General features: G+C 39.1%; 2 protein-coding genes across 3 annotated transcripts in view; one reads left to right on the plus strand and one right to left on the minus strand.

Annotated features, from left to right (window-relative positions):
• Window positions 1–341, minus strand: part of LOC148896019 (uncharacterized) — a 4,646-nt gene extending 4,305 nt beyond the window's left edge. Inside the window, exon 1 of the mRNA XM_089001697.1 lies at window positions 1–341. This exon is cut by the window's left edge and continues 227 nt beyond it. Coding sequence (XP_088857823.1) covers window positions 1–90 — 90 coding nt within the window. The 5' untranslated portion in view covers window positions 91–341.
• Window positions 342–2,051: 1,710 nt separating this feature from the next.
• On the plus strand, window positions 2,052–14,896 carry dhcr24 (24-dehydrocholesterol reductase). Of its 2 annotated transcripts, XR_016115466.1 has the most exons (11): window positions 2,052–2,448; window positions 4,348–4,503; window positions 5,519–5,624; window positions 6,004–6,122; window positions 7,112–7,375; window positions 8,250–8,393; window positions 10,502–10,699; window positions 12,487–12,665; window positions 12,879–13,691; window positions 14,541–14,699; window positions 14,818–14,896. XR_016115466.1 is itself a non-coding variant. In XM_088999840.1 (9 exons), the coding sequence occupies exons 1-9, from the start codon at window positions 2,215–2,217 to the stop codon at window positions 13,030–13,032; spliced, it is 1,554 nt and encodes a 517-aa protein (XP_088855966.1). In that variant the 5' UTR covers window positions 2,052–2,214; the 3' UTR covers window positions 13,033–14,110. The 2 variants fall into 2 exon arrangements, 1 of the variants encoding a protein (XP_088855966.1); XM_088999840.1 differs by lacking the exons at window positions 14,541–14,699; window positions 14,818–14,896 and having other exon boundaries at window positions 12,879–14,110.
• The last annotated feature ends 7,075 nt before the right edge of the window (window positions 14,897–21,971 follow it).

Genomic DNA, 21,971 nt, shown 5'->3' on the forward strand with positions numbered 1-21,971 from the left:
GCTCTGCGACGAGGCCAGGAAAGCGGTGGAGCCGCCCGTCACGATGAGGAAAGCGCCGATGAAAATGGCACCGTGGTGCAGGGACGGCATCCTCCCGACTGCGAGGTCAGCGCAGGGGCTGAACGAATGGCGTCACTCGGGTCCGGATGGGATGGAGCTCCCCATGTGTTTTTTGGAAGGTGATCAGACATCCACGTAATTCCTTCAAGAAATCCAGAAATACATTTTAAAAAAATTACTTTTTCATCCTTATGAGTGGAAAGTAGAAGACGGGAAGCTCCAGATTTGGGGAAAGGTGCTCTAAGTGAGATTTTTAATGTCAAATGAATGACTTGTTTACAGAGCGGGGGCTGATGTGGACAAGCTGCGCGTTTGTCATCGCAGCAGATGGACAAGAAGACCAAAGAGCCCATTAAGAAATCTTTACTGGCGCCCCACCCTCCTCTGTCTAATGTGTCTGAAGCGTACCACTTTAGTGTACGTGTGTGTGTGTGTGTGTGTGTGTGTGTGTGTGTGTGTGTGTGTGTGTGTGTGTGTGTGTGTGTGTGTGTGTGTGTGTTCAGGAAAATGATGACATGGAAACTGGGTTTCTGCCTGTGACATCGATTACAGAAACAAGAGTAAATAAATAAATAAATTGATTAATTACCAATTAAATAGATAGATACATAATTAATAATAATAATTTGGTGGGGGTGGTCTCAACTTTTTCCCCACAGACCGGTTCAATAATAATAATAATCATACTAATACTAATACTAATACTAATACTAATAATACTACTACTACTAATAATAATAATCATACATTTGATTTCTAAGCGCCTTTCAAAACTCTCAAGGAATATATTTTTTTTTTTTGTGCGGGTGAGCAGCGGCAGCCATTTGCGCCAGCGTTCACTCTACCCGCATAAATAACACATAAATACACTGACGGGCAAATAAACGAATAAGGAAATACATAAATAACTCGATTAATTACAAAATAAATAAATAAATAGATACATAATAATAATAATAATAATAATAATAATGTAAATAATAATAATAATAATAATAATAATACATTTTATTATTATTAATAATAATAATAATAATACATTTCATTTCTAAGCCCCTTTCAAAAGTCTCAAGGTCACTTTACAGTCACATGATACGTTTTTCTGTGGGTGAGCAGCGGCAGCCACATTCGCCAGCCTTCACTCAACCCGGAAGTAACTCAAATAGATAGAAAGCTAGCCAGCTAGCTAATAGATAGCCAACAGATAGCCATTAGATAGCTAGCCAGATAGCCAGCCAGCCAGACAGCTAATAGATAGCTTAAAAATAGAAAATAGATAGCAAATAGATAGCTCGGTAGCTAGCTAGATAATTGAGATTGACTTAGTACTATTGAGTGCAGTGAGAGATGAGAATCCAGAAACTAATAATAACCCTACGTATGTTAATATTCACAAAATCGATCGTACATAATATAACGTTGCAACAGTGTCCAATGTACGTGTTTCATATATAATAATGATAATAATAATAATACATTTTATTTCACGCACCTTTCAAAGCTCTCAAGGACACTTTACAGTTACAGACAAGCATAGATACAATAATAAATAAAATACAATTATAAATGGAAACCAGAGATAAAACTACACAGAAAATGCTATTTTAAATAGGTGGGTTTTGAGGTGGGAAGAGAATCGATGTAACGAATGTTGGGAGGAAGTGAGTTTGGGGGCAGAACAGCTACAGAGAGGAGAGTTATTGTGCGAAGAAAAAAATACTATTAAAATGTAGCGTAATAATAAAACACCCAAAAAACATTTATTTTAATTCTTGAATTTACGTTCAGTACGTACAAAAGAAACCTGATTTATTAGGACACACAGGCGCTGACACTGGGATGGTGTGACCAGTCTCTTTCGCTGTGATTGGTCAAAGCCCGACCAGACTGTCACAAAACTATTCCCCACTCTGGGCTGTTTGACCAATCCAAGTAAGACATTTGCGCTTCGTCCCGCCTTTATAACGGAATCGACCAATGAGGGTCTTCTTGTAGTCGTGGTATGGAGTCCAGCAACCTATTACTCGGGTAGGGTGACCATTGCTATTATTTGGCACATTAACAAACCAATCTCCGTGCAAAGTCTGAACTTTTGGATGATAAGATTAACTTTATGTATCAAACAACGCTTTTCCTGCCCCGTGTGTATACACGATGGAGTTGCTACTCGGACTCGTTTTTTTGGCGTTTCTTTTGTTCCTTCTGTGGATCCAAGTGAAAGGTGTCGACTACGTGCTAGTTCACCAGCGTTGGATATTCGTGTGCTTGTTTCTGCTGCCACTGTCTGTCATTTTCGACGTGTACTTCTACGTGCGAGCTTGGCTCATTTTCAAGATGTGCTCGGCGCCCAAACTGCACAAACGGCGAGTGAGTGAGATCCAGAGACAGGTGAGCAAACCTGGCGCATGCGCAGTAGACGAGGTGCCAATTGGTCCTCGCCTAGCTAAACTCTTGACATCTAATGTTGTGCATAAATGTCGTGGGATTGTTTTAAGCCTTTCGGTCTGAATATTTATGACTTGTTTGATATAAATAACATTATTTTCCACAAAAAAAATCTGTAAAAAGCGACAGCGCTACGTTTTGGCTAACGGGGCCAAGCCCTCTTTTTTCACTCTCTGGCCACCCGTACGGAGAAATTTGTGATGCTTACAGTATCTGTAATTTATATGACATATTCATATGGATGGTGTAAACTTAGATACCCTACCAGAAGTTATTTATTAACTGCATATTTCACTTTTCTTGTGCCGGTCCCAAGCCCGGATAAATACAGAGGGTTGTGTCAGGAAGGGCGTCCGATGTAAAAGCATGGCCAAAACAAACATGCGGATCAAACCTCTGAAGATGGAGGACACTGCTTCGCTGTGGCGACCCCTTGAAGGGAAAAGCCCAAAGGAAAAGAAAAAGAAGATATTTTAAGCAATCATTGTATAAAATCCACCCATATAGCAACCATGTACATGCACTCATAATACAAAGAGCCACAGTAAAAATCAATGTCAAGACTCATTAATGTAAATATGAAGAAAAGTGTCGACTGTGGGTGACCATTGATCATGTTGAAGGGCTGTTAGGTTGGGACTGAAAAAGCAAAGCGATGGGAAATAAAATGGCAGTACAGTGATACCTCATCTTACGAACGCTTTAGCTCACGAACCTTTCGGCTTACAAACATTACATTCGCAATAATACAATCTTGGCATACAAACTAGTTTTTGGCAGACGAACCAAAGCACACAGTGCCGCTGTGGTGCAGGTGTGGTTTGTTATCGAGTGGAGTACTTTTGCTATTATGGGACCGAAAAACCACCACCACCACTGCGAGACTAATAAAGGCAAATACAACCCAATCCAAAAAGACCCCACCACAGGCTAGTGTTAAGACGAAGAGGACACAAAAGAAAATTACGGTCGAGTAGAAGAAGGAGATCCTCGAAAAACACGAACGAGGTGTGCATTTGTGTGATTTAGCGTCCCAGTACCAGTATGCTAAGTCGACCATTGCTACGTGAGGCTATGGGTGTTTCTGTGTTGTCTAAGCAACTGTCTCGGGCAATAGAAGAGGTTGAAGAACTTCTGTTGATTTGGATTAATGAAAAGCAGCGAGCAGGTGACAGTGTGAGTGAGGGTATTATCGCTATAACTTCACTCGGATATCATTAAGAGGCAACTACATCAACAACCATCACAAAGGTAAATAAAACAACTTTATTATACAATACAGTTTATTTCTTTAATTACAATACAATAACACATTTCTTATACATAATATAAGGTATATTTTGTGTAGTTTTAAGGCTTATTTAGTAGAAAATTATGTTTTATGGGGACCTGGGAAAGGATTATTCTCATTTTTAGTGGTTTCTTAGGGCAAATAAATGTTTGGCAGACGAACATTTCGCCTTACACACACACTTTCTGGTCACCAATTAAGTTAGTAAACTGAGGTATTACTGTATCTAGCAAATGAAACTGCAAAATATTGCTTTTGAATAAGATTTGTTCCTGCCTGATTATGAATGCGATGAATGTTGTTCTGGATACATATACATTTTATTTCATGCTTCACGCAACCACTATCTTTAAACTTTGTCTAACACAATATTATTGTTAAAATGATGTCTTTATGAGATGAAATTGACCATATTTAGATTTTTAAATCGGGCATTTGTTAAGAAAAGGGCAAAAATAGATCAAAAATAAGGTCGATCCATACACAGGCATTCTCAAGTGGCAAACTTGTACAAAAAATATATATATTTCACCAAACCAATATATTTCCAGGTGCGCAGGTGGCGGGAGGAGGGCTGCAAGGGCTTCATGTGCACGGGCCGACCCGGCTGGCTCTCGGTGTCCCTGCGGGTGGGCAAATATAAGAAGACTCACAGGAACATCCCCATTAATATGATGGACATCCTGGAGGTGGACACCCAAAAGCAGGTGAGGAGAATACACAGACACAAGATGACGCTTAAAGGACAACCCACGTCACTTTTTTGTTTCTTAACTGACATCAGAAAAAACGTTTGATAGCATCTAAAATACCCAAAACATGCAGTATGATATTTTTATTCAAATGCAAAACACCAATAAAAATGACTTAAAGTGTGCTGAAACCGGAAGTGGCCAGTTTCCAAAGGTCCCGCCCCCTTCTTAGTGTCGTCACGACAAGACGTCTTGCATTTAGAGAATCAAAACAATGGCTTCAGTTTCGGAGAATATGCTTTCTTGTTACACATCCAGTTATGAATATGATTCAAATAGTTCTGAAGAGGAAAGCATACATGTTTGCAGTCGATTAAAGAATTTATTCCATGCCATTTTGAGGCAACATTGGGGAGAAACGGTCACCAGAAAAGAGGCACAAAATTGCGACCTCCTGTGGCCACCTCCGTTTCCACAGGCTGATAAATTCCTTATATGGAGCTTGGACACCCTCTTCTGGCGGCTTTTGGGTGCAACACAAGGTTTTCAGACCAAACAATACATTGACGTGATGGAAGGACTGCTACAATGTGTCTTTTTTTCGGTGTGGGGCGTTCCTTTAGTGACGTCATGTACGGACTCGTCACCAAGTCAAAAACAAGACTTCCTGAATATTCAGTGCGAGTCTTAAAACGTAAAATATAACTATATGCAGTGGAATCTTTTTAAAATATGCTCAGTAGAAGTCATTTGAAGCCATTTTACAAATTATGGACACAACTTGAACTTATTTTCAATTCCGGAATAAATTTGTGAATGGCAGTGAATGAGTTAATCAACAAATTCATTAGTTAATTCATTACTTGCTTGTTTTTATTTTTTATTATTATGGTATTTTCTAATGTCACAAAAAGTTCGCATTACAACACAGCGTATAGATTTATAGATCCTTTTTTTTAGGGCTAAAATCTCACAAGGTTTCAGGAAGTGACATCACACACGATGACGTTTGCATTTATTTGGTGTTCAGGTGGTCCGAGTGGAGCCCCTAGCCAACATGGGTCAGATAACGGCACTCCTCAGCTCCATCGGTTGGACTCTACCTGTCCTCCCCGAGCTGGATGACCTCACCGTGGGTACGTCGCATTCATCACTCGGGGTTAATCATCACAAACCAGGAAGGGGTGTGATGACGGGTCGGCACTTGGGTCGTCCATCCATCACTACTTCCTGTTTGGCCTCGTCCTTAATACTATTAGAGGAGCGACGCTGGAGCTGAACAGATAGATAAAAAAAACACAGGGCGGAAATGGTTGTCGAGTTGTAGGCGCCCGGGGATCGGGTTTCATAATGGATTTCCTGATGCCATAAACTGCACATCAACGCAGGCTAATGTTTTCCCATCAGGCATTGGTTTACCCTGACGTCGGTCGTCCACGGCGAGCGGCATCTGTTGTTTTGCTGCCAGAAATGAAATCACGCCACGTTCTCAACCTCCCTCTCGTCTCGTCTCAGGTGGTTTAGTGATGGGCACTGGCATCGAGTCGTCCTCTCACATTCACGGCCTCTTTCAGCACATCTGCGTGGCCTACGAACTGGTGCTGGCTGACGGCAGCTTTGTGCGCTGCAGTGAGGTAAGGAAAAAGTCATCATCATGTGTATCCTTAAAAAAACACATTGCAAATTAACTTATTCACTGCCTGGTTTTTGTCATTTGACCCACAGAATATTGAGTTTAGAGGACAACCGACATCTCCGGACAAGTTGTGTCCATAATTTGTAAAATGGCTTCAAATGACTTCTACTGAGCGTATTTTACAAAGATCCCACCGCATATAGCTATATTTTACGTTTTAAGACTCGCTCTGAATATTCAAGAAGTCTTGTTTTCGAGTTGGTGACGAGTCCGTACGTGACGTCATGAAAGGACCACCCCTTGACCGTAAAAAAGACGCATTGTAGCGTCCTTCCATCACGTCAATGTATTTTGCTGTACATGTTTGGTCTGAGAACCGTGTTGCACCCAAAAGCCGCCAGAAGAGGGAGTCCAAGCTCCAGAGAAGGAATTTATCAGCTTGTGGAAGCGGAGGTGGCCATTGGTGGTCACCATTTTGTGCCTCTTTTCTGGTGATCCATTGTTGCCCCAATGTTGCCTCAAAATGGCATGGAATAAATTCTTTAATCGATTGCAAACATGCGTGCTTTCCTCTTCAAAACTATTTGAATCATATTCGTAACTGGATGTGTAACAAGAAAGCATATTCTCCGAATCTGAAGCCATTGTTTTGATTCTCCAGCAATGCAAGACGTCTTGGTGTGACGTCACGAACCGGGGGCGGGACTTTCTGAAAATGCCCAATTCGCAGCTCAATTTTTTGCAGATTTTGGACACTTTAAGTCATTTTTATTGGTGTTTTGCATTTGAATAAAAATATCATACTGCGTGTTTTGGGTATTTTAGATGCTATAAAACGTTTTTCTGATGTCAGTTATGAAGCAAAACAATGGAATCGGTTGTCCTTTAAGTGAACTGATGAAAATTCATGATTTTTCCTCGCCCTTAACCCTCATCTATCATCCCCTTTATAAAAATTCTCCTGTCAAATATCATTTGGACCACCAGGATGAGAACACGGACCTGTACCACGCCGTCCCGTGGTCCTGCGGCACCCTGGGCTTCCTCGTGGCAGCTGAGATCAAAATTGTGCCCGCCAAGCCGTGGGTGAAACTGCACTACGAGCCGGTGCGGGGCTTGGACAACATCTGCCGTCGCTTCGACGAAGCGTCGCAGGACAAACGCAATCATTTCGTGGAGGGCATTCAATTCGCGCTGGACTCTGCCGTCATCATGACGGGCAGCATGAGCGAGCACGCCGAGCCTGACAAGGTAAGGAAGGAGAAATTGAACGGGATGAAAATGTATTTTACTTGAGATTCTAGGCCATCGTGTCAAAGTCAAGGCCCAGGGGGGGTCAAATCTGGCCCGCCATTTTAGTATAATAATAATAATAATAATCATAATATAATACATTTTATTTATAAGTGCCTTTCAAAACTCTCAAGGTCACTTTACAGTCACAGGATCAGTTTTTATGTGGGTGAGCAGCGGCAGCCACATGCGCCAGCGTTCACTCAACCCGGAAGTAATTAGATAGAAAGCTAGCTAGCCAGCCAGTAGATAGTTAATAATAATACATTTTATTTAGAAGCGCCTTTCAAATCTCTCAGGGTCACTTTACAGTCACAGGATCAGTTTTTCTGTGGGTGAGCAGCGGCAGCCACATGCGCCAGCCTTCACTCAACCCGGAAGTAACTCAAATAGATAGAAAGCTATCGAGCTAATAGCTAGAAAGGTAAATAAAACGACTTTATTATACAGTGCAGTGTATTTCTTTCATTACAATACAATAGCACATTTATTATACATAGAATAAGGTATGTTGTTTGTAATTTTTAGGCTTATTTAGTTGGAAAATTATATTTTATGGAGACCTGGGAACGCATTGTTCTCATTTTAATGCTTTCCTATAGGAAATTATTTTTTGGGATACACACTTTTCGCCTTACACACTCTGTCTGGGAACCAATGAAGTTCATAAACCAAGGCCCCACTGTATTTCATTCTATCAATTTTTTTTTTGCACACCTTTCAACGTATGCTACTATTTTATTTTTTTGCATTTACTACACAAACTAAAAATGTTTGTGATAACAAACAATACAATCCTGTTTTTATTTTGTGTTTTTTTTTTCAACGTCAGATCAACAGAATCGGCTTGCACTTCAAACCGTGGTTCTTCAAACACGTGGAGAGCTACCTGACGGGAGGCAAACGTGGGGTGGAGTACATCCCCCTCAGACAATACTACCACAGACACACACGCAGCATCTTCTGGGAGCTCCAGGTACGAGGTTCGGATAGTTTAACTCATTCGCTGCCATTCTTGAATGTATTCGGGAATTGAAAAGCGTGACGTGGAACGCCATTCTCAAATTTCTTTGGGTTTTATATATTTTTTTTTTTCTTGCGGGAGGTGCCAATAAAGCGCCGGTCAGTTGAATGAGTGAAAAAAAATCATGGAATTTCATGTTTTTTTTTCAGATGTCAATATTCTTTTTTTTTTCCACATTGCAGTCTTCTTATTTGACACCGAGTCATTTGAAAATTGCTATGTTAATTTGAATTTTTTTAACTCATTCACTGCCAGACGTGCAAAAATGTCTCCACTCCAGTTCAAGGGTTTTTGTCATTGTCACTCGAATTCCAGGACCCACAGAATATTGAGTGTTAGGACTACATCAACATTAAATGCAGCCTTGGAAACCTTAGACTCTCTTCTTTCGTCAGAAAAAAAGATAGTTAATTCATAAGTTATATGGGTCTGGAGTTAAATGAGCTTGAAATGAGAGCAGCTGTCCAAAATACTTTGCAAGACATACATATTGGTTTATATAGGTCTTTAACAACAGCTGAAGCTGGAACAAAGCACTAACATGGAAAAAACGGAAATGATGCCCCCTTGTGGAAGGGAAAAAACATTGCCAGAGGTCGGACCAGGGCTTTATCGTCACCCAAACAAGACAAAACAAAACTCAAACAAATTCGGGAATGGCGCTCGACATCATATTTTTAATTCCCTAATAAATTTGTGAATGGCAGTGAATGAGTTAATTTTTTTCATCATGCGATATATATATATATATATACACACACACCCATTAGTTTAGTTTTTTTGTGTTTTTTTTTGGGCCATGTGGTCTGGTGCAGCCCACTTAATGGCGTGTTTAATTATGCATCGGGCTGGCCTGACTCGTGGCCATCTGCTGGCCTCTCCGGACGCCGTCTGCCGGGTTTGAAAGCCACGTCGCTCGGGTAGACTGACTCAGCGAAATCTTAACATCTCCTCGCATGGATCGGAAGCTTCCATTCGCTTCTTTTGATGTCCGCGACCATTAATCACAATCATGTCAAATAAATCTGACTTTGTTTCATATTAAATCCAAAGTACAGTGATACCTTGGCTTACGAACTTAATTGGTTCCCAGACAGAGTGTGTAAGGCAAAAATGTGTATCCCAAAAAATAATTTCCCTTAGGAAACCATTAAAATGAGAATAATCCGTTCCCAGGTCCCCATAAAACACAATTTTCTACTTTTTAGTTTTGTAAGCCTACACACAATATACCTTATTTTATGTATAATAAATGTGCTATGGTATTATAATTAAATAAATAAACTATACTGTATAATAAAGTCATTTTGTTGACCTTTGTGATGGTCGTTGATGGTTTGATAGAATGGAGTGTCCGGTTTCATCAGCATTAAACACTTGATTAGGAACGTAACCTTCTTCTTTCACCATCTTGAGGAATGATCACTTGTAGGTGCTTTCTCTGCGATAATTTTACCTAGTTCCTCATCAATTGTGTTCTGTTTAGCTGGAGTGATAGCTTTTTGCATTAAGTGTACAGATGGCTCGTGCGGGTTATTTGTGGAGCCTGATTGATGGGAATTTTAACCTTGCAGTCTATACTCTGCCTTTGAACTATCAAAGTTGAAACGAGTCCAAATTTCTATCCATTTTCACAGTTTCTCTCTGTCGTCTGCCTGTCCCTTTAATGTTTAACCCCCCCCCCCCACTGCTGCGTTCTTGACCGATCACTTGTCTTTAACCGAAGACTGGGGCGGGGAATAGAGGACAAAAACAGTCAGCTGCCATTTTCTTGTTAGGAGAACGGGCTCGTTCGCTCATTGTGGCGCTCTGTGTGTATCCCGAAAAAAAGTTTGTATGCCAAGGTAAACTGTTCATAAATTTAACGTTCGTAAACCGAAAAGTTCGTAAAACAAGGAGTTCGTAAACCGAGGTATCATTGTATCCAAAGTATCTCAAGATTTCTTCCCAAAACTTGAGCGATGGGCTGAAATGAAGTGTCCTTGAGAGTTTTGAAAGGCACTTAGAAATCAAATGGATTATGATTATACATGTCGTCCTCCTTCCCCCCCCCCCACCAGGATATCATCCCCTTCGGCAACCACCCAGCGTTCCGCTGGCTCTTCGGGTGGATGGTCCCCCCGAAGATTTCTTTACTGAAGCTCACGCAAGGAGAAACCATTCGCCGTCTGTACGAGCAGCATCACGTGGTTCAGGACATGCTCGTTCCCATGAAGCACCTGGAGGCCGCCATTACGCGTTTCCACCAGGACGTCCAGGTTAGGGATGGAATGTTTACACAAATATTGCTGCTTTCGTCACTATTCCATTTTATTGATTACTTTGAGTGTGCCTTTAATTCCTTCACTGCCAGATGATGTGCAAAAATGTGTCCACCCCAGTGACAGGTTTTTTTTCATTGTCACTTGAATTCCATTAGGACTACATAAACATTCAATACAATGTTAGAAACCTTAGACACTCTTCTTTCATCATAAAAAGAGTTAATTCCAAAGTTATACGTTTCTGGAGTTATATGAGCTTGAAATGAAGGCGGCTGTCCGAAATACAATAAAATACATATTCATTTATATAGCGCTTTAACAACAGTTGAAGCTGGAACAAAACCTTAACATGGTGAAAAAAGGGAAATGCTGCCCCCTTGTGGAAGGGGAAAAAAACATTGCCAGAGGTCTAGCCAGCGATTTATCGGCACCTAAGCATGAAAGAACAAAACGCAAACAAATTCGGGAATGGCGCTCTATGTCATATTTTAAATTCCTGAATAAACTCCTGAATGGCAGTGAATCATTTGATTTGTTGAACGTTTTAAAAAAATGCTAATTAAAGGATAGCAGCAAAAATTAGCAATTTATGCACCAAAAAAAATGAAAAAAAAAAAAAAAAAGGGTTAGAATTACCTATTGATGCCACAAGGGAGAGACAAAGTGCTATTTTTGTCCAAATGTGAGACGCTCGAAGACATGGAATCACTAATTCTGTGAGAATATTAAATATCATGAAATAATTAAATAAATAACAATATAGATAATAATAAATATATATAAAAAAAAGCCTTTTAGGTTGTAGAAAAATCAAATATTAAATAAAATAAATAACAATATTAATTAATACGAATTAAAAAAGCCTTTTAGGTCATAGAAAAATCTAATATTAAATAAATTAAATAAATAACTATAGATTTAAATAAATATATTAAAAAAAAAGCCTTTTAGGTCATAGAAAAATCAAATATTAAATACATAAAATAATTAACAATATAAATACATATAAATAAATATATATTTAAAAAGCCTTTTAGGTCATAAAAAATAAAATAATAAATAAATACAATAAATAACAATATAAATAATAAATATACATTAAAAAGCCTTTAAGGTTGTAGTAAAATCAAATATTAAATAAATAAAACAATTCACAAAATAAATAAATAAATAGATGTAGATTGTAAAAAGCCTTTTAGGTCATAAAAAAATTAAATATTCAATAAAATAGAACATATATATACAGTAAAGTCTCGTTATATCGATATTCAAGGGAGTCCAAAAAAATATCGATATAACCGGGACTATCGATATATCCGACCCTGTTTGCATGTAATTTTCTCCGTGCGTGCATAGAAATAGTATCGATATAACCGGGACTATCGATATATCCGATATCGATATAACGAGACTTTACTGTAAATTAAAAAAGCCTTTTAGGTCATCAAAAAATCTAATAATAAATAAATAAAATAAATAACAAGATAGATAATAATAAATATAAATTAAAAAAGCCTTTTAGGCCATAGAAAAATCTAATATTAAATAAATAACATAGATAATAATAAATATAAATAAAAAAGGCCTTTTAGGTCGTATAAAATTAAATATTAAATAAATAAAATAAATAACAATATAAATAAACATGAATAATAATGAATATAAATTTTAAAAAGCCTTTTGGGTCATATAAAAATCAAATATCAGAAATAAGCATTGTGGGGAGGGGGGACAAAATGTGTTTAGAATAATATATTTTTAATGTTGATTTTTTTTTTCAGGTTTATCCTCTCTGGCTCTGTCCGTTTCTTCTCCTACCCGGAAGGGGGATGGTCCACCCCAAAGGCGAAGAAGAGGAGCTTTACGTGGACATCGGCGCATATGGCGAGCCCAAAGTCAAAAACTTTGAAGCAACGACGTCGACCCGGCGGCTGGAAAAGTTTGTCCGAGATGTTCACGGGTACGCCTGTCATATTTTAAGTTTGTTTTTTTGTTTTTCTTCACGTGGCTCCGTTGGAATTTACATCATGACATGAAAAGTCAGAAAGTGTGATTTTCTAAATGCAGGGGGAAAAACATGCACATTACATTTTAAAGTTGACCTGTAAAAAAATCCAAATACCCCACATGTTTTCCATCTGCATTCTGTAATTGTCGTGCTTTGACGTTGCAGGTTTCAGATGTTGTACGCCGACGTCTACATGGACCGCGCCGAATTTTGGGACATGTTCGACGGGGAGCTCTATCACAAATTGAGACAAGATCTCGGCTGTCAGGATGCTTTCTCTGAAGTTTACGACAAAATTTCAAAGGCCGCCAGACACTGATTTTCTGCGGTCAAAGGTCCTTGAACTATCCTTGAACGATCAAGTAATTGAACTGTCAAAGTGATGAAATACAGTGATACCTCGATTTACAAAGCCCTTGGCTTACGAACGTTTTGGTTTACGAACGTTAAATTTATGAAAATTTTACCTTGGCATACGAACTATTTTTCGAGATGCACACGGAGCTGCCACAATGAGTGATATGTCATTCGCGAACAAGCCCGTTCTTATAACAACAAAATTTTTATCCTTTTATCCTCTATTCCTCACCCCCAGTCTTCGGTTAAAGCCATGTGATTGGTCAAGAACGCAGCAGTGAGGAGGGTGTTTTTAACATTAAAGAGACAGGCAAACGACAGTGAGCGTTTCAACTTTGATAGTTCAAAGGCAGACTGTAGACTGCAAGGTTAAAATATCCCATCAATCAGGCTCCACAAGCAACCCGCACAAGCCCTCTGTACACTTGATGCAAAAAGCTATCAACCCAGCTAAACAGAACACAATTGATGAGGAACTAGATAAAATTATAGCAGAGAAAGCGCCGACAAGGTATCATTCCTCCAGATGGTGAAAGAAGAAGGCTACGTTCCTCATCAAGTGTTTAATGCTGATGAAAGCGGCCACTCCATTCCATTAAGCCATCAACGACCATCACAAAGGTCAATAAAAATGACTTTATTATACAGTACGGTTTATTTCATTAATGATAATACCATAGCACATTTATTATACATAAAATAAGGCATATTTTGTGTAGTTTTAAGACTTAGAAGATTAGAAAGTCAAAAACTATGTTTTATGGGGACCTGGGAACGGATTATTCTCATTTTAATGGTTTCCTATGGGAAATTAATATTTGGGATACACACTTTTCACCTTACACGCTGTGTCTGGGAATCAATTGAGTTCGTAAGCCAAGGTATCGCTGTAGTTATTTGACATCATGGTTTCTTGGCACGTTGCTGTCAAACGTGTCATGTGTTGATCATCTCAACGACAAGTCACAAAGTGCCGACCAGTGATGACTTTGTTGATTGGCAAACGTTTTTGGAGAATAAAAAAAACAAGATTATCTTTATTTTTTGTTTTTAATAAGAAATATTTTTCATAAAGATAAATATACATGTATCGGTAATCCTCACTTGCATATAAATCCGTGACAATGTCTTGATTGGGGTGTCAGGTAATTTTACACAGTATAAAATTCATAATAAAATAAAAACTATTTACAAACCATTCAGATATATGTCCAATTTTAAACATGTAAAAAGAGAATACTTAGTGTATGTACATTATAAAAAAGTTCTTTTGGACGGCACATAAAAGGCAAATGTTGCGATGACTAAAACACACGATAAAAATGGTAAAATGTATGTTGAAAAAATTTGCTGACAAGATTACTCACTCTAAAAAAGATATAAAATGGCTTCATTGTCCCAAGTGCAAAACAGGGGTTGAAGACCCCCGACGTGTCCTCTGACATTGTCCACATCTATCTACCCCACGAGGTTGGATGGACTAGAAACGAGGCTTTCGATACCTCTGCAGCCTCTGCCGCCTCCAGGGCTTCCAGCTCTTGAAAAAGCATGGCGGTCAGGTTGTCCTCAGACGGGCCGTTGCTCCATGTTGATGAGGAGCATGCTACCAGCTCCTCACTAATGGCCGAGGTAAGCTCCTCCTCGCTTTCACAGACACCGCCGACGGTGTACAAGGACGTATCGTCCCACGGTGACGCTTTTACGCCCCTCAAGTTGTTAAAGAGGATGACCATCGGGTCATCCTCAGGTTTGTCCGTGGGACACGATTCGATCCCCGGTGAAGGCGAGGAGGACGAGGGTGTCAGCATCTCCATGGAGACCTCAGGTGGGGACACTGCAAAGCATAAAACACATGTCACGCCGCTGACGAATTTACACATGATGTGATACAATGCAAAATTCTACCGAGACTGAAAAAAAAAACAATGTTCAGATTTGATTTAATCCATTCACTGCCAGACATGTGCAAAAATGTGTCCGCGACAGTGCCAGGGTTTTTGTCATTGTCATTTAAATTCCAGGACCCACAGAACAACAAGTTTTAGCACTACATGAACATTCAATGCATCGTAAGAAACCGTCGACTCCCTTCTTTCATCAGAAAAAAAAAATGAATTCCTAAATTATATGGGTCTGGAGTTATATGAGCTTGAAATGAGGGCGGCTGTCCAAAATACAATGCAATACATACGTATTGCTTTATATTGCGCTTTAATACCAGCTGAAGCTGGAACAAAGCGCTAACATGGACAAAAAGGGAAATGATACCCCCTTGTGGAAAGGAAAAACCATTGCCAGAGGCCATGGGCAGCGCTTTATCGGTACCCAAACAAGAAAAAACAAGGCAAACAAATCCAAACAAATTCCAACCTAATGTATGGATTTTTTTGTTGTAATATGTTCTGTATTGCGCCTGCTGGTTTACATTTGCATTTTGCAGGACAAAAATGTATTCGGAGAAGCTTCCAGATTTCATGCCGAGGGGCTGCGATTTTGTTCCGCCCTCAAACCGTCAACCGAACCGAACACCAAAGCGCCATCGGGCTCACAATGTCACGTGACCAAACAGAAAACAGGTAAAGCCGAGAGGTGACAACGACAACTTTATTCCACAGCAGACACGAGCAATTGTCTATGATTGATGCCAATTTGTCGGACGCATGTATTGCTCAAATTCCCCCCAAAATTGACCTTAAGCGACCTTTGGCTCGTGGCCATATTTTTGATATGATCTATAATCAGCACTTACCCATCTGACAGTCAAAACTTGCGCCTCGACGACACCAGTCTCTCTTTTTCTTTTTACCCTGCACAAAACACACAGAAATAGCGTCTGTGTAAGCTCTCAGTCGTACAGGAGTGGTCCATCGATGAAAAGGTTTCTTCAGCCGTCATCAGTACTTCTTTGAAGGTGTCGGACGTTTCGCTTCTTATCCAAGAATCTTTGTCAGCTAACTAACATTTGCTGGTAAGAAGTCTGTCGGAAGAACGATCCAAATTAAACCATTGCCGTGGTGGGGTGAGATCGTTCTTACAACAGACTCCTTTAGACCACACAGGCTTGGTTATGCTGATGAGGTGATACCAGAGCAAATGGGGCAATCATGCCAGTCGTAGACCCCATAATCAGGCAGGACAATAGAAGTAATCAGTGTAGCCTCAGGGAATAGTCCTCTGCTCCCCCCAACTTTAGAGCAGGGACCTGTCACAGCAGAGGTCTGGCACCGCCACCTCTGGACAGTAGGGATATATATATAGGGCCAAAATTACCAGCAAATTTTAGTTCGCTGACGAAGCCTCTTTGATGAGAAGCGAAACGTCCGACACCTTCAAAGAAGTACAGATGGCGGCTGAAGAAACCTTTTCATCGATGGACCACTCCTGTACGACTGAGAGCTTACACAGACGCTATTTCTGTGTGTTTTGTGCAGGGTAAAAAGAAAAAGAGAGACTGGTGTCGTCGAGGCGCAAGTTTTGACTGTCAGAAGAAACCTTTCCATCGACACAGAAATAGTGTCAATGAATGTAAAAACATCAAAATCGCAGGTGTCAAAGTCAAGGCCCGGGGGCCCAAATCTGGCCCGCCACATCAATTTATTCGGCCCGCGAAAGCAAATAAACTTGACGCTTGCTAAAATCCCAACCCAAATTTCAAATTGTCCCATGAAAAACAACAATAATCATTATTTTGGACGTCAAATTTGAAAACACATTTCTTCAATCATTTGTTATGCGCGCTATATTTGCAATAGTAATGCAATATGTGGAGGGCATTAAACAGTCTAATGGTTTCCCCAAATTTATAACGACCCTCGAGAGGAAACCGTAACTACAACGACGGCCTGCGGGGAAAAAAAATGACTGACACCGTTGATCGAAATGATTGATTATTTTACTGTATCATTGATTGCGGGACTCACATAATTGTGGCTGCAGGACCATTCAGGGTACATGGCGGCGTGAATCTTATTCTGCCGCTCAGCTTCCTTGTAAAATGCTTCCTGCTGACACATGGGCAGCGACTTCCACTGTGGACATGATCACAAAATGTCAGTACACACACACACACACACGAGGTAACAATCGTACAATTTGAGAGATTGCGTGTGTCATAAAACACTCACCATTTTCCCGAGCACCTGATTGACGGTGGCACTCGATGGAGGCTGTTCGCCCCCTTTTATGAATTGGGCCTTCACCAGAGGCCGATGCTCCTTCAAAAAGAGCATGAAGGCATTTGGCGGCTTTTTGATGTATGGAGGATTTTCTTGGCCTCCTGTCTTTCTCCTATTAAGAACACAAAAAGATGAGTTAATGCATACCGTCTTGTGTGTGGCCATTTGTAGAAATACATTTTGTTCAGGACTTACAGAGATTTTTTGGGTTTTTGTGGAGGTCTGCAATTTTGCCCTGTGGTACCAAAGGGCAAAGCGCAGGGAACCTGTCCAAACCTACACACAAGATACAAATACAGTAACATATGTTAAGATATTATTACAGAATATTATTATCAATATTGTGTGTGTGTGTGTGTGTGTGTGTGTGTGTGTGTGTGTGTGTGTTACTTACATGAGAGGAACTGGAAGCATCCTTAGCACCACCGGCGGTGCATCAGTGACCTGCAAAAAATGTACATATAAATAAATATATATATATATATATATATATATATATATATATATATATATATATATATATATATATATATATATATATATATATATATATATATATATATATAGTATCCTCGTATGTATAGGAACATCCATAACTTGTCACTCAGTGTAATTCGTCTGTGTAATTGTTAGCACAAATGGTTGTTGGTCTATGTGTACAGCTACTAGCTGCATGTGAATCACACAGTTCAGAGTGAGCATTTAAAAAAGTTAATGGCTGAAAAGTAGTTCGGTAGATAAAAAAAAGAGGTCAGCCTAAACGTTTTTTTTTATTATTCTGATTCGAAGTCTGCAAATCATTGTTGATACTGGGAAAGAATGTTAATTTAGATCGCTAAGATAAGCGTTTTAAAACTGTTACACGTATACGTTAGTTTCTGCACTAAGTATTATTCCGAAATGATTCCTCCGGATCATGTCTTTACTTAAGTAGACAGTGATTTACTTTTCTAAAATATAATTTGAACCAGTCTTCGCGGTAGGGCGATTGCCCATCATGGGTGTGCGCGTGCATGTGCTTAACGGCTCGGTAGTTGGAGGTCCCGTTCTTTAAAAGTAGATCTTTGGTCAAAATGTTGGGCATCCCTGTTTTAAAAGTGCTACGTTAATTATTGGGAGAAAATCCACGCAAACGGCGAAAAAAAAGCAAACTCCAAACAGGATTATTTTTTGAACTCGGATAAATCATACCCGTGTGAAGTACTAATCACAGCTAAAACATTGTTTGAAGCTAATAGAAGTTTTTTTTTATCTCAAGTGGAAATGATTCCTCTGGGTCAGGTCTTTACTTAGGTGATTTACTTTTCAAAAATATAATTTTAACCAGTCTTCGCGGTAGGGCGATTGCCCTTCACGGGGTGCGTGTCCGCGTTGTGTTTAACGGCTTGATAGCAGGAGGATTCTTATTCAAACCAGACAAATCCCCCGTGTCCCTCTTAAATAGTAACCTGGAGGTATTATTTCACATTTAAAACATTGTTTGAAACTATTGGGAGTTTTTTTTTTTATTTCAAACACGTGTTCTCAGACACACACCCCCCCCCCCAAAAAAAAAACACGTCTGTGAGAGTTTTTGGGGGATATTTATGATATAATCGTCATTGATAACTGATTGGAAATCCGCACAAAAGATTGGATTATCGCCGAGTGGAAATTCGCACTAAAAAAACGAAATGTTTTTAGTTTTCAACGATAAAATAGCGGAGGGGGGTTTTCAGCAATAATTTAAATTTGATACGCTTTAGTACAGAGATTAAATTGAAGCCTAGTGTATGCATGCATCAAAATATTTCCCTTACCTGTTGACAGCTGGGGTTCATGCCGAAATTCGCCGCGGTAAAATAAAAAAATCTGTCCCACTGTACTTGTGACATCCTCAGTTGTTGCCTCCTCACGAGTAACAGCAATAATATTATTGAGGCCTCGAATAAATATCGAAAATATTGCGCTATACTGAAATTAGCCATTCATAGCAAGATTTTGGGTGTCCAACGTGCGTCACATATGACGCACTTGTCAACCAATGAGAGAGCGGCGAAGACTGAATTTATCGGGTAAACAACGAACGGCCGAAAGTGGTCAGGCAAAATATTGCGATATCCTAAAATTAGCCAATCCTAGCAAGATTTTGGATCTCTTTGTTCGTCACGTATGACGCACTTGTCAATTAATGAAATAGCAGCGGCAACTATGCTAACGGGTCAACAACTAACGGACGCTAGTCGTCCGCAATTTTTTGACAAAAATGTCCACCATTCTTTGAGTTAAGCACACTAAAACTAAGAAAAAAAAGAATCGCGGTTCGTAATATCGTTCATCGCAATGTGGCGACTTTTCTTGCCGCAATACTACACTCGAGCTGGCCGCCATTTTGAGTACCAAGATGGGTATATTTCAAGTCAACAGCAGATGGGGAAATTCGTTTCTGATATGTTCCCCCACGTCAAAAATAAAAAGTGATAAACACATAAAAACAACGTTTTAAATCCCCAATACATTATAACATGGTAGTAAATATATTGCTAAATCGTATAAACATGTTTAACACGAGGCTATTTTATTATTGTTCAGCAATATCACATCATTTCGAAGAGAATTTAATATTTGACACGACATAACACGAATTTTTAATTACTGCCTGCATGCAACGAACCAGGCATTGTTGGTAATTTCAAAAACATAATTTAGTAAATCCTGAATGTTTTCGACTGTGGGTCCCACTTTTTTTAATTCATCACATGGCTTGCTCATGACAGATCTCAAAGCATGCACCCCAACACTGAACAGTAATACATATTTCTACTTTTGTTCTATAGCAAACGTTAAGTTTCAGAAATCATAAATCGGCATCTTTTCGTACTCGCGACTCTCTGGTGTGTGTTAAAATAATGTGAGCGTGACAAAAGTGTAAATTGGAAGAAAACGTAACACAACGGTTTCATTATTTATTTATACATTCAATTAGTATAAAAAAACTTTTGTTTACATTTTCTTCTGTTTCACCTTACAAATTATTGTGAGTATTGTGGTCAAATCGTGAGACTTTGCATATATGCTATAGCCCAAATTCTGTGGGTCTGTTTGTCCGATTCAATGTGATCACATTGGACAGTTACAAATCATGCATATGTAATAAAGTTGTACTTCGCTTATGATGTTATAGTCACAGGCCTATACATTTTAATTTGCCAAGAGTTAAACGGTTGTTCGAGGAAAAAACATGTTCCTTCGCTGTTTTAATTGTCGAGCAATATCAAAATGTAAAAAATGCGCAGGCAATAAAGTTGTATTTCACTTAATATGTGATAGTCACTGGCTTTTTAATTTGAATTTGCCAAGAGTTAAACGGTTGTTCGAGAAAAACATGATGCTTAACCGTATTTTATTTGTAGAGCAATATCAAAATGTAAAAAAACATGACGTTTGTAATATTTTTTGATTTAAAATGGATTTCAAAATGGCGATTCATCTTGTCTTCTAGGTCAGTTAAGCGTCGCCACACTGTGTTTTGGAGTTGAAAGGTACAACTATTTCTTTGAAGTCACTTTGAAGTAAACACCATAAGCGGATTTTGCGCATATTCGACGCCGAATGGCCATTTTTTATGTTTGTCCTCTCGCTAGCTTGCACGTTAGCTTTAGCGCTTTCACAACGGTCAGTGAGCAGTTGAAGCGTGACGTAAATGAAATGAGGGGTAATTTAAGAATAAAAATACATTTCATTTATAAGCGGCTTTCAAAACTCTCTAGGAGGGGGTGTTAAATGCTGCTTATCACGGTAAACAAGTTGAATGAAAACCTGCTTTTCCTAGTCATCGACGATGACTTAAATCAACAACAGGTCGAAGGAAGATTCATGTATGAAATTCACATTACTGCTTATTTTTGTCTCAGTGGGGGGAGTCGTTATTTTCTGTCAGTTTTTGTCTTTATTGCAGTCCTTTTAAACAATTAACTTTCTTTAAAAAAAAAAAAACTTAAATGCTGACTAGTTAGCTGAACAGGGAATTTCTGTACGGATGAAAAAGCCAAAACTCACCAGAATGTCCTTGAGGAAGAACACACTTTCACAAATGGAGAGAAAAAAAACGTAGAAAATGCCTCTTAAACTTAATAAAATAATCGATCCAATATTTACATCACATTATTGATAAAAAAATAACGTTGTCTCATTGGTGACCTAAAGCAAAGCCTGTCTCTGGGATATGAGGTCTATCCTTGTTTAAATCAGGTGGTTATGTTTATTTGTTTTATATGAGACAATGCAATAAAATACATATTGATTTATATAGCGCTTTAACAACAGCTCAAGCTGCGACAAAACACCTAACATGGACAGGTATCATATACAGGAAATAAAGCTGTTACAAAGTTAGTCGAAAACACCAAGAAGTGAAACCAATATCAAGATGATGATTAACAACCAGATGCGAATAAATATTTAATTCTGAACAATACACAAGCAACCCCCTTGGGGAACACGTGTGCAAAAATGCGGCTTGAAATCGTCACCTACAGAGTTGATAATGTTTGAAAAACATCTCCATGAGGACTCACTATTGCACATTCATGTGATCACTACATGTTAATAACATTCAGGGTACTCAACATTTCTATTATTTATTTCTGCAGGTCAACGTTACACCTGCTGCGGTGAACCAAACGCCTGTTGAAGTTCTGTAAGTCACACACGTCAACATATGTAATGTATATGCAGTTGTGGTCAA

The sequence above is a fragment of the Hippocampus bargibanti genome, linkage group LG07 (genome assembly GCF_051943395.1).
Source record: "Hippocampus bargibanti isolate YZ-2025 linkage group LG07, ASM5194339v1, whole genome shotgun sequence".
Lineage (NCBI taxonomy): Eukaryota > Metazoa > Chordata > Actinopteri > Syngnathiformes > Syngnathidae > Hippocampus > Hippocampus bargibanti.